General features: G+C 36.8%; 1 protein-coding gene across 1 annotated transcript; it reads left to right on the top strand.

Annotated features, from left to right (window-relative positions):
* Positions 1-500: 500 nt before the first annotated feature.
* Positions 501-2205, top strand: LOC107826589 (two-component response regulator-like APRR1). The gene is made up of 3 exons (XM_016653577.2): positions 501-736; positions 1510-1671; positions 1784-2205. Exons 1-3 carry the CDS (start codon positions 571-573, stop codon positions 1927-1929), a joined length of 474 nt encoding a protein of 157 aa, XP_016509063.1. The 5' UTR covers positions 501-570; the 3' UTR covers positions 1930-2205.
* Positions 2206-14036: the final 11831 nt, after the last annotated feature.

The following is a 14036-nucleotide window of genomic DNA, read 5'->3' as shown; positions in this document are numbered from 1 at the left end:
AGCCTGTTGCAGAAATGCAAGGTAAGACTGCGTATAATAGACTCTTGTAGTCCGGCCCTTCCCCGACCCCGCGCATAGCGGGAGCTTAGTGTATCGAACTGCATATATAGTCATCCCCCTCAATCCCTTTAGAAAAGCTTGAGTGCCTTTGAGAAGCGATGAGTATGAACATCAGTGGCCGAGAGTACGAGGATTCTTCTTTGTATTCATCAGATTTGATCTCAGGAATATGGAATGAAAAGGAAGAGGAATCAAACAGAAGGGATATTATTAGTTGAGTTTACTCCAATTGAAACTGCAGCTATACAATCCGAAAATGGAATTAGCAAAACCGCTTTAGTCTTCATTTCTGCTAATTGGAACTAAGCCTTTCATTCTTCCAATGAAGTACAAGGGACAAACGTATATATCCATCTAAAAGTTAGGTCAGCTTTAAAAATTTGGTAAACCAAACTCCTTGTTGGCTATAGCTCATGTATATAACAAACACAGCTTTGCTAGAATATTGAGAGTCCTCATTGCCAAACTATATTGTTATTATTTCTTCCAAACTACTTTTATATAGTATCTATGGACAAGAGTGAGAGCATTATTTTACGTGGAAATTGTAGTAACCGTGATCATCTTATGAGCAATGATCTGATGGATTTGAGCAATGTGAGGGTTCTGCTTTGCGATACAGATGCTGAGAGTTGCCAGGAAGTATTAGCCCTTCTTAAGAAATGTTGTTACCAGGGTAATATCTCCTCCGCGATACCTTATTCTATATGTTGGAAAACTTAGCATTGGCACCCTATATTGTAGTAATGCATAATTTATATAGTATACCTTATTATTGTGGTTTCCGACATTACTTTCAAAACCATTCTGTTATATTTTCCATTTCTGGGGAAGTATTAGATTAGGTATGATGCTCCTTAATTAGGTTTCTGTTTTAGGGAAGTATTAGATTAGGTATGATATGCCTTATTATGGTTTCCAACATTACTTTCTAAATCACTCAGTTATACTTTCCATTTTGGGAAATTATTAGATTAGGTAAGATACTTCCTATCATAACAAGTTAAGTGAGATAACACTGAGACAGATAGTTACCAGACTAATTAGTCAAGTTGTTCATATTCTGTCAGTTTATGGATATATTCTGTCTGCATAATTAATATACAATTAACCAAATTGATTCCCCAATGGGAACAGAGGCATTTCCTGTTTAAATCCTAAGCGCACAATCAAGAAAGACGATTGCTGCCCTGTGTTTCCATTTAGGAAAACTTGTCAGTAGATAAGTAACATAATTTAACAGCAATTAGGCCAGCTATAACACTTGGAAAAATCTCTTAAAACTTGAGAGGAAGATGTCATATAAATGCATGATTGTAACTTCTTGAATCAAAAGACTCTTAACTCTAATTAATTCAATGACGATATGTAAATGCCTCATTTTTCTTTCTTTTTGCTTCTCTAATATATTGAGATTTGTCACCTTTTGTTCTTCTTCTTGCTGCGCAGTTATACCAGTGTCTTCAGCAGTAGACGCGTTAGATGCACTGAACTCTCGGGGGCCGTGTATAGATATCATACTTGCTGAAGCCTCTCTTCTTATTTCCAATGGGGCGAAGATTTTCAATTTCATCAAGCTGGACATCAATTTAAAACACATTCCTGTGATCAGTAAGCTCTTTTTCCTTCATTCTGTTTCTAATCTGAAATAGTAGAAATCGTTTACAAGCTTTCACGACGCCTAATGTATCTTTTCTTTTCGTCTCCCATTCTGCTGTGGAAGTGATGTTGGACGAGGACGAGGTCCCTCTCGTCTTGAAAGGTTTGGTGCTTGGAGCAACAGATTATCTTGTCAAACCATTCAGCAGTATTGAGCTAATGAACCTGTGGACTCACATGAAAAGAAACAGCACAAAGTTAGTATATTAATAAGATTCTCTTAGTGATGTTATATGTGTTATTCTTACTTAAGCAAAATAATGGAGAGTTTTCCAACTGATGGAATATCACTTCATGAAATTCTTCCTCTGAAGTATGACCTTTATGTGGTGGAAAACTACTCTTGATGATATTACCAATTATTAGATCAAATGGTTGGCATAAATAATAGATGCCAAGGGACTGAAATTGAAAATGTTCTTTATTAGTTTCTCAAGTTATTTAAGTATTGGTTTGATTATAAAGGACACTGCTTGTTGCTTCTTATTAATGCATTTTCTTTCCTTTCTTATTAATGTCTTGGCGTAACTGGTAAAGTTGCTACCATGTGATCAGGAGGTCATGGGTTCGATCGGTGGAAATAGCCACTTGCAGAGATGCATGGTAAGGCTACGTACGATGTGCCCTTGTCAGGGGCGGATCTAGCATGTCATATACGGGTTCCCGTGAACCCAGTAACTTTTGTCTAAACAGTGTAAATGTGTTCTAAAAATTCATTAAATATCTACAAATATTTAAATGTGAACCCAGTTACTATTGAAAATTTACTCGAAGTCGCTGCAGGAACCCATAAACATTAAATCCTGGATCCGCCTCTGGCCCTTGTGGTTTGGTCATTCCACGGACCCCACACATAACGTGAGCTTACTATACTTGTCTGCCCTTTTCTTTCTTGCTCTGAGTTTCTCTCTTTTCATAATTCACTTGTTTTGAGTTTGTAAGATGAAGATAACAGAAATGCCTGTTGGCGTCACTGAATCATTTTTATCATTTTCTTAGTTTATCTAATTGATTAGGTTGCATAAATAAAGCGACATGCACCGCGATAATTCATATAGCTGACTTCAATTTATTTGGATTTAAGGCCTAATTGTTGTTGTAAATTGTAATGATAGTTTATTGATTGAGGTACAATAGCTTATCATAATGTTATAAAGTTAAACTGGGAAGACATGGGAGGAAAGATACAGCTCATACATTTGGTACTTTGCAGAAAACAGACCCAACAAAGAAGTATGATGGCCTTTCTTGGTTTCTCATTTCTTCCAACTTAGACTTTGAAAATGACTCTTGCTCCAATTATGTCGATCCAGTTTGAGAAAAGAAACTAAAAATCTTTCTTGCCAAACCAATTTTTAGTAATAATATAAGTAGAAATATTTATCTTAATGAGTAATTTGAGACACGAACGAGAGCTTTGGATTAAAGATAAAATTATCTCCATACGACCTACAAGTTATGAGTTCGAGTCGTGAAAACAATCATTAATACTTGCATTAGGGTAGACTGTTTATATCACACCTCTTAGGACATGACCTTTCTCCGTGAATACGGAATATTTTGTACACCGGGTTGCCGTAATTTAAGGCACATGGCACTTGAAAGGCCACTCCACCCATACAATACAAGAGCCGTCCTTATTCCTCTTTTTTTATACTCTTTCCTCTATTTCTATTAGTGGAAATTCAAATCTTGTTTATCACCTTAATTATTAGTTAATGAGTATATGACCCCTAAGTTAGTTACGGAACAAAATCCAACTATCTACATCAGAATATTTTCAAGCATATGAATTACAAAAGTCTTTTGAACGACGACGACGACAACAACAACAACAATAATAACGGTCCAGTATAATTTTACAAGTGATGTCTGAGGAGGGTAATATGTACGCAGACCTTACCCTTATCTCGAGGGGCAGAGAGGTTGTTTCCAGAAGACTCTCGGCTCAAGAAAGCAACACGAGAAGATATATTAGTACTATCAATAGACTCATAATAAAATAACATAAAATAACATAAAGTAACAAAATAACAACAATATAAGAAATATAGGAAATACGAAAAAGATGGAATGTATAATAATATCCAGCAGATAAAGCCCTGCATCAGTAGCTGACCAGTAGCATCCTAAGACTAACTCCTAACTGGCTAGTCTCACTCTAGTGCGTTGTAGAAATATTCACAACTTTCCCCTAACCTACAACCTTAATGCTCGACCTCTACAATTCCCTGTCCAGGGCCATGTTCTCAGTAATCCTAAGTCGCGCCATGTCCTGCCTGATCACCTCTCTCCAATACTTCTTAGGTTTCCCTCTACCTTTCCTCGTACCCACCACAGCTAGTCGCTCACACCTCCTCACCGGTGTATCAGTGCTCCTCCTCTAAATGTGCCCGAACCATCTAAGTCTTGCTTCCCGCATCCTGTCCTCCATGGGGGCAACGCCCACCTTCTCTCGAATATCTTCATTCCTAATCTTATCTATCCTTGTATGCCCGCACATCCACCTCAATATTCTCATCTCTGATACTTTCATCTTCTGGATGTGTGAGTTCTTAACCGGCCAACACTCGGTCCCATGCAACATGGCTAGCCTAACCACTGCTCTATAAAACTTACCTTTTAGTAACGGTGGCACTTTCTTGTCATACAAGACTCTCGACGCTAACCTCCACTTCATCCACCTCACCCATATACGGTGTCTGACATCCTCGTCGATCTCTCTGATCCCCTAAATAACTGACCCAAGGTACTTGAAACTACCCCTCTTAGGAATGACTTGAGAGTCAAGCCTCACTTCCACTCCCGCTTCTGTCGGCTCGGACCCAAATTTGCACTCGAGGTATTCCGTCTTCGTCCTGCTCAACCTGAAACCTTTAGACTCAAGGGCATGTCTCCAAACCTCTAGCCTCTCGTTGACACCGCCTTGTGTCTCGTCAATTAGAACTATGTCATCAGCAAATAGCATGCACTATGGCACCTCCCCTTGAATATGATGAGTTAGTGCATCCATCACCAGGGCAAATAGGAAAGGGCTAAACGCAGACCCTTGGTGCAACCCCGTAACAACTGGAAAATGTTCGGAGTCACCTTCTACTGTACTAAATCGAGTCTTAGATCCATTATACATGTCTTTAGTCACCATAATGTAGGCAACCGAGACCCCTTTAACCTCTAAGCAGCTCCATAAGACCTCCCTAGGAACCCTGTCGTACGTTTTCTCTAGATCAATAAACACCATGTGGAGATCCTTCTTCTTATCCCTGTATTGTTCCACCATCCTCCTAATAAGGTGGATAGCTTCTGTGGTAGATCGCCCCGGCATGAACTCGAACTGGTTGTCTGAAATAGACACCATCCTTCGCACTCTCATTTCTACTACTCTTTCCCAGACTTTCATGGTAGGACTCAGTAATTTGATACCCCTACAGTTGTTACAGCTCTGGATATTTCCTTTGTTCTTATAAAACGGAACCATTGCACTCCACCTCTACTCTTCAGGCATCCTAATAGTCTTGAATATAACATTAAACAACCCAGTAAGCCATTCCAAGCCTGCTCTACCCACACACCTCCAAAGTTCAACCGGAATTTCGTCTGGCCCGGTAGCTCTGCCCCTTCTCATCTTACGCATTGCCTCCATGATCTCATCGACCTCAATGTCCCTACAATAACTTAATTCATGGGGACTGTCGGCATTCCTCAATTCACCTAGTACATTATCATGATCCCCTTTTTCATTTAGAAGTTTATGAAAGTAGGTATGACATCTCCTCTTAGTCTGGTCATCCCCCATCAAAACTTTGTCGTCATCATCTTTTATGCACCTTACTTGGTCCAGATCCCGAGCAGTCCTCTCTCTCACCTTAGCAAGTCGGAATAACTTCTTCTCCCCGCCTTTATTCCCTAGTTCCTCATATAGACGAGCAAAAGCTGTCGTCTTAGCCTCCGTTACTGCCATCTTCACCTCCTTCCTAGCTTCTTTATACCTGTCACGGTTCGCTCTCTTCTCCTCCTGGCCAGTGCTCCCTACTAACCGCAGGTAAGCCGCATTCTTTGCTTCCACTTTACCTTGGACAACTGCATTCCACCACCAGTCTCCTATGTGGCCACCAGTGCGGCCCGAAGATATCCCTAAAACCTCTCTCGCCGCCTTCCTTATACAGTCCGTCATCGACCACATAGTGTTTGCGTCCCCACTACTCCTCCAAGCTCCCATTGCCGATAACTTTTCTTCCAACTCCTGAGCTTTATCCTTAGTCAAGGCGCCCCACCTAATCCTCGGGCGGCCTCGTACTGACCTCTTCTTCCTCCTTATCATAATACCAATGTCCATCACCAAACAAGGAAAAAATAATTGGATGAGAAATAAACATGGTTATATTAAATGGTGATTTAGGAGAACCGGAGAACCACAAGAAATAAAAAACAAAAAGCAAAAGAAGAGAGTGATATACATTATCAAGCTAAAGATTGGATACAAAAAAGTCATTTCTTTGTCGGTTTTGGGAAAATTTACTATTAGAAAAATATTAATTCCAATTTACTGGACAATTTTTAATGAGAACAACATTGGATAAAAGGATATCCTAAAAGGTTTTTGTTTAACCCAAAAAATAGTTTTCAAGGCCAAAGCAATAATTTTATATGACGGGCCACAAACAACCGATTCAATCCGAAAGATATAAAATTTTGTTAATACAACGTGATAGAGAAGTGAAAAAATAAATTCAATGACAGATAATATGATAAAAATAAAGCAGAGAAAAAAGAATTCTTATTGAATGATCCTTAATAGGATAATGAGCCAAACAGAGCTTGAAGGGCCGAACTATGGCTAACTTGAGAGCAATATGCTATAAATTACAATGTATAGAATTGTAGAGAAGAAAATTAGATTGCCCTGATAGTGGTAAAAGTATGTCTATTTATAGGGCTAAATCTAAGTAACTAGTCTCCTTGAATTATGGGTCCATTATGAGCATTTACTCAATCCATCCATTACTTTTGGAAGACTTGTAACAGCTGTGTAAATGCTGAAATTCCAAAACTGATGAGTTAATTCCGTAATTGATGAGTTAATTCCATAACTAATAAGTTAATTTCGTAACTGATGAGTCAATCCCGTGCCTGTTGAGTCAATCTCGTGCCTGTTTAGTCAATCTCGTGTCTGTTGAGTCAATCTCGTGCCTGTTCATTGCCTTGTTCTGACCGTTACAATCATTTATTGCATTTATTAATAATTGATTTGTAACTGATGATGTAATGATGGTAAATCCCATATAATCCGGGATTAATTGATTCCTTCCTCATTTGTAATTATGAGATATTCTCCCGCATCTGATCCGGGCTATTTCACGATGATCAGTTCCGAGGCTAACATGCACGGTACGAGTATATTTGGTCCCGGGGGTGTTTCACATACCATCTTTACATGTCATTCTTCACTTTTCTTCAACTTTACTAACACGTGTCGCCATTTAATAGACCCACATGACGAGTATAATTTTTACTAGTACAGATAGTCCCCCCACTTTCCGGTTACTCACTATGATGTGACCAGGAAGTGGAAGATTTTATCCTTTTCATCCTTGCCTCTGCCTCATTAAAAACCTTGCCAGAAAAATCCAATAGGGACAAAAACCGGACGAAGGAAAAAGAGTGCAGAACTTAGAGATTCAGATGATAACTTCACCCTTATGTTCCTTTCGTCAATAATCGGTTGGTTTACCCCTGTCTTGTTTTGGGGTCTGAAGACAAATCTTTGTCTTATGTTTGCAAAGTTTGATATATAAAATTTCGGCTTTATTTTTTATCTATTTTAATGTTTGGATTTTTGTTTCACCCTTTAACTTTGCATTAGAAATGCTTCAATGCTCCGTGACTTTTTTTTGAATAAGCACGAATTATAAAAGAGGGCCCTTTTATGAACGACACTTAATGAAGAAGACGTCTCAACTTCATAATGGTGTAAATATACAAAAGAGAGATAGGAATTTTCACATATTTTTCTTTAACAATATTTTGAAGAAAGTTTTTACATTTAACTTTCATAACATTTCACATGTATTTGTGTATCGTCTATAACTCATTTTGCAACTGTTTTTTCTTTTAACAGATTCAATATAAGCTTGCACTCGTAACTATTTTTCTTTTGCAACAGTTTTTTTTGAATTAGTACAAGGAGATAACTATTTTTGTTTACAACAGTTTTAAATATAAGGCCATGAATTTTTACCCATAACTGTTTTTATTGATAACATTTTTCAAATGAATATAAGGGTAATGCTTTTTCATCCGTAACTGTTTTCATTTACAACAATTTTTTTTGAATAAGTACAAGGATAATGATCTTTCATCCATAACTGTTTTCAGTTACAACAGTTTTTGAGTAAGTACAAAGATGTGCATTTTTCCCCGTAACTAATATTCTGCCTTTAACCTGAACATTCATTTACATTTACGAATATGGTTTCTTTGGTTTTTGAGTCAGGCTTTTTGTTTTGAGTCTTTGGCTCTTTTGATTTTGCTCATAGTACTTGACTTGTTGGGAAGATAGATCTTCAGGCTGGAGCTTTGACTTTTTGATAGTCTTCTTTACTTCATCTTTGCCTTCCATACTGTATAGTCCCCCAAGTGTTTGAGCTTTGAAGAATGAGAATTTCGAGCACTTGACTATTCCTTCCATGTGATCCATTTCCTGAAAAGGAAAAACATACGAGACTTGGAGGTATATTTTTTAGATGATGACTGCTTAACCCTTTTATTTCATCAGAAGTGTTGTAACCTATATCGGGAATAATACAATGTTCCTTGTGTCTTTCGGGTCTAATATCATCATTTGGCATTTTAGGGAATTTATCCGAATACAAGTTTTTCTTGGCACTTTAGAAAATTATTTGAGTGCTCATACTTAGTCTTTTAGACTTAAAATATATATTTGGATGCATCATTACATGTGCGATGTCTTAATGTTGCACCTTTGGGTGTCTAACTTTTATATAAAAGAGAGCCCTTTTATATACTTTAAACGCTATGAAGAAGACGTCTCCTTTTCATTCAGGCGTAAAATAGGATCGATTGATCCGAGTAGACTTTTAATCTGAGGGAATATTAATCCCGGTAGGATTTACAAGAGTATTGACCCCATTAAAATTTATGGGAATATTGATCCCGGTAAGACATTGAGTTTGAGGGAATATTGATCCCAAATAAATATATATCTTAGTAGATTTTTCCTGAAGAGACATTTAATCTGATTGGATTTTGAATCCATATTGGACTATATGAACATACTTCCAAGTAGAGAGGGACACATGTACGAAATAGTATTTGAGATTTTCATTTATATATACGGGATAATTGATTCAAGTCATAGTACAATTAGCCATTAAGAAAGGCCTATATATTTAACTTGGATGGTCGTTGTTGGACCGAATATAAGTCATGTGTTTGTTCAAAGTGAACTTTATTCTGGTGGCATATTTGCATACCTTTATCTTGACTTAGATGTAAAACTCTCATTTTTTATCGTAGGATTCTTGACTTTGACATGGAGTTCTCGATCCTTTTTGTATAGTATATGTATTTTTGAAGAACTCATTCAACACTGTTTGAAGTGTTTATGTTTGATATGAGCAAGACAACTAATTGAGTTGAGATGGTAATTAATGTCGGAATACACTTAGGAATTCTATCTCCCAAGGCAATCAATTGCTTGTATCACTTCTTATAATGTCAAGTCGAATTGACTAATCTTCAAGTATAGGTATTCTCCCTAGTGTTTGAGTTTTGAGGTATGAGAACTCAAACACTGGGATCATAATTTGACAATCCGCGGTCTAATAGTCCCCGGTATGATAGTTAATTTCGATATTGATGGACTTTTAGATGGTCCAGTTCCAACATAGGGACGGTACCAAAGCTCTTTTTATCAAATATTTTGTACTCTAGCCGGGAACTACGGAGGTTCCAAAATGTTGTCGAGAATCATTCCATATCTTGATTTTAGCTATTCATACTGACTTTGATAAGTTTTTGATTTGAAGCCTTATTATTGGAGTAATTTTTACTGCTTTCTTTATAAATTTCTCGCATCATACATTTTGTTTGTTTGGTCCATGTGGCATTTTAGCTTTTGGAGCCTTAAATATTCCCAAATATAATTCTCCTCCAACAAGGCAGGTAGTACGTGATGAGACGCACTCAGAGTTATCGAGAGCATGCTTATCTTTGGGTAAAGTCTCATTCTGCAAGTAATAAATGAATTTATTATGCCAATTCCAAATTAAATTAGTCAGGCTTACCTCATTTTCATTCTAATTGATGATAGATCAGGAATCGCCTAAATAAGAGATGGCTCGATCCCGAGACTGTTTGATCCGGAAATGATATTTCTCAATAAGTGCCCGGAGTTGCTTTCTAAGTCAGTGATATCAGTAGTAGATCTGAGACTAACACATCCGGCTCGATTTTCTAAGGCTGCATAGTTTTATTGGATTTAATCAATCGTTAAATCAATATTTTTGCTCTGAATCCCCAAGCTAATTTAAGCCTTGTAGCATATGCTTCATACTCGGCTTTGTTGTTAGTAATAAAATAACTTTTATGAATTATCTAACTACTTTCCCTGAGCATTAAGCATTGCCCCTAACTCGAGAAGTTTAGTACTTGTGGACCTAATTGTGTAGAAGGTCCAGATCCCGAGAATTATCCCAGAAATAACATGTTCAGGTAATATGTTCGAACTAAGATTAATCATGAAATCTGCTAAATTTGTGATTTTATAGTCGTACGTGACTGATAAACAATATCATATTCACTTAGTTCGACTACTCATTTAGCTAGCCTTCCTGACAGTTCATGTTTATGCAAAATATTGCGTAATGAAAATATAGTGACTACGGGAATTGAATGACATTGAAAATAAGGCCTTAGATTTAGGGAAACTAAAATTAATGCCAACTTATCAAAATGTAGATATGTAGTTTCCGTATCTAAGAGCATTTTATAATAGATAGGAGAATGTGTACCTTTATCTTCTTGAATTAAAATTTCATTTACCGAGACATCCGAGATAATTTGGTGTACCGGCAATCATCTTTCTCCTCGGAATTTTGAAAGTAATGATGCGTTGTTGTTAGATAGCAGGTTCGAATGATTCGACTTTTCGAACTAAACCGATCTTTCGAAGATCTGTAACTTTATCTTTTATGATTTGACTTTAGTTTCTTCTTTTGCTTGGCCGAATTATACTGCGGGTCAATATTGAGCATATAAACCTTTTGCTCCGGTGGTACACCTGCTATGTTAGCATGGAGGCAAGCAAAGCAATTTTTGTTAGCATGTAAAAGTTTAATCACCTTATCTTTAAATTCGGTATCGAGTCTCGACCAAGGTAAACCTTCCTATTTGGGAAGTCAATGATAATTTCTAGTTCTTCAGCATTTGACCTCGTGGCTTCTGATGCCTTCGGTTCAATGATTGCTTCCGAAAATATTTGTATAATTGTCCAAGGTTATTAATGAACCTTCCTTCCTCGTGTCTATTCCATCCCGCGGCTATCTCTTCTTTTTGAGTTGTTAGGTGTGGTATCTTTGTAAGCAATCTCGTGGGTGTTTTACCCATGTTCTTCCTAATCTTCATTCTTCTCCTGCGAAATTTTACAATTTAGCAAGGTAATTCCTTTCCTGTACGGGTGGAGCCGGATCTTTTCCATCCCGTGCAGAAAATCTCGTATCTCTTTGCTCGGACCTGTTTTTTAGATTTTTGCATTTAGATTCGAATCACCCAAGAATCACATCCGCTTGATCTCCGGACGTGTTTTTGACTTTCAATTGAATGAACGTGTCTTCCTCTATTCGAAGCTTTGTATTATATCGAATGTAAATTTTACTCCTCAGTTCCGGGAAGGTCCGGCGTTATTCTTCTGACTCCTTCAATCATATTCGGAATCACCTTGGTTTGGTTTTTGAACCTATTTTTGGACACTTATTAGTGTCGATTCGACTTACCGTGTCTTCTTCTGTTTAAATTCAAGTGCTGCAATGGTTATGCATATCATTCTTGCAGGATAGATAGGAATTTTCGGAGGTGTTCTATCCGCTTGTTCTGTTCCTTGATCTGTTTCTGTAAGGTTAGAACTAAATTTTGTAAATTAAATTTACCTGGTGTATCTGAACCTCCTGTTCCGGAACTATTTCGTACAGATCCGTTATAATCAGTTCTGGTACAGATAGTTGCGGTACCAATATATTGATGCACATTTCTATTTTTCTCTACTTGTTACTTACATATCATTATCATGGCTATTCTTCCCTTTTTATTTTGCATGGTACGCCATCTCCAACTTGGTTGTCATCAACTGTGTTAATTGGTAAATTTCAGCCATGATGAAGGTTTAAACTGAAAACAAGCAAATATTAACAAAAATTGTTACTATCTTTGGATGAATAGCAAATTTGCTTGAGTCCCGGTAACGGAACCAAACTGTTAAACCCAAAAAATAGTTTTCAAGGTCAAAGCAATAATTTTATATGACGGGCCACAAACAACCGATTCAATCCGAAAGATATAAAATTTCGTTAATACAACGTGATAAAGAAGTGGAAAATAAATTCAATGATAGATAATATAATAAAAATAAAGCAGAGAAGAAAGAATTCTTATTGAATGATCCTTGATAGGATAATGAGCTGAACAGAGCTTGAAGGGCCGAACTATGGCTAACTTGAGAGCAATATGCTATAAATTACAATGTATAGAATTGTAGAGAAGAAAATTAGATTACTCTAATGGTGGTAAAAGTATGTCTATTTATAGGGCTAAATCTAAGTAACTAGTCTCCTTGAATTATGGGTCCATTATGAGCATTTACTCAATCCATCCATTACTTTTGGAAGACTTGTAACAGCTGTGTAAATACTGGAATTCCGCAACTGATGAGTTAATTCCGCAACTGATGAGTTAATTCCGTAATTGATGAGTTAATTCCATAACTGATAAGTTAATTCTGTAACTGATGAGTCAATTTCGTGCCTGTTGATTGCCTTGTTCTGACCGTTACAATCATTTATTGCATTTATTAATAATTGATTTGTAACTGATGATGTAATGATGGTAAATCCCATATAATCTGGGATTAATTGATTCCTTCCTCATTTGTAATTATGAGATATTCTCCCGCACCTAATCCGGGCTATTTCATGATGATCAGTTCCGAGGCTAACAGGCACGATACGAGTATATTTGGTTTCGGGGGTGTTTCACATATCATCTTTACATGTCACGTGTTGCCATTTAATAGACCCACATGGCGAGTCTAATTTTTACTAATACAGTTTTAATAGCAATTCCTTGTTGCTTATTTACATAACTTTGAAGTAAAGAATACACTATAGCGTTATTATTTAGATAAAATTTTCATATAAATAAAAGTATCTCTAAGTTTTGAGCATTACTCTCTTAACTCAGTATGAACTTGAGTTGGTGAAATTCTATTGTCTCAATGGAAAAAAATTACTTTGATGTTTAGTCAAATCAATATATGTACGTCATATTTATTTTTTTAGAAAATATGAATATAAGCGAAAAGTTCCTACTATACCAAGAAAATATTCACTGAATCATTAAAAACATTTCATATTTTCAATATTCAGACAGGTACTTACTACTTAGTTGTACTAGAATATTGTTAACAACTAGTATTGCGGGGAAATAAATCAGGTGTACAACAGAGTAGTAAAGATTCCCTTGTATTTTTTTTTGATTTGCACCGGGTGTCCCGAGTCTTTTCGAGCCCCGACTATTTCCGGGGGTGCACAGGCCCTCGGCAAGGAGTTTCCCGCAAGTGCACCACGGTTAATTCAGGTTTTACCCAGTCCGATGGTCCTTAGAAATTGTTTGCACCCAGTGGATTTCGAACTTGAGACCTTGAAATTGAGCAAACCCTAAGACTCAAGTCAATTGCCACCAGGCCAACCCCGAGGGTTTCCCTTGCATTTTTTTTTTAGTTTTGTGATAAAATTGGTTCCTCACGAAAGGATAATGTTGTATCAACTTTCTTATATTAATTGAACTCGAAAATCTACCAGATTACTGGGTTGAAATTTGTGACATTGTAGTTCAAAATGGAAATGACACCAGGTAGCTATTTTTAAGCATGTTATTTAAATATATTCACATTTTACAATATATTTAAAAATTAGTCAATTTTGCTGAAAGTTTAGGACACGGTGTTCTAAAGTTTAAATCTCAAAGTTCAGACTTCAAGACATCGTGTCCTAAAGTTCGAAAGTCCAGAAATTCGAATCTTATGT

The sequence above is a fragment of the Nicotiana tabacum genome, chromosome 8, assembly GCF_000715075.1.
Source record: "Nicotiana tabacum cultivar K326 chromosome 8, ASM71507v2, whole genome shotgun sequence".
In the NCBI taxonomy this organism is placed as follows: domain Eukaryota; kingdom Viridiplantae; phylum Streptophyta; class Magnoliopsida; order Solanales; family Solanaceae; genus Nicotiana; species Nicotiana tabacum.
The sequence above is the reverse complement of the archived record's forward strand: the minus strand, read 5'-3'. Positions and strand labels throughout refer to the sequence as shown.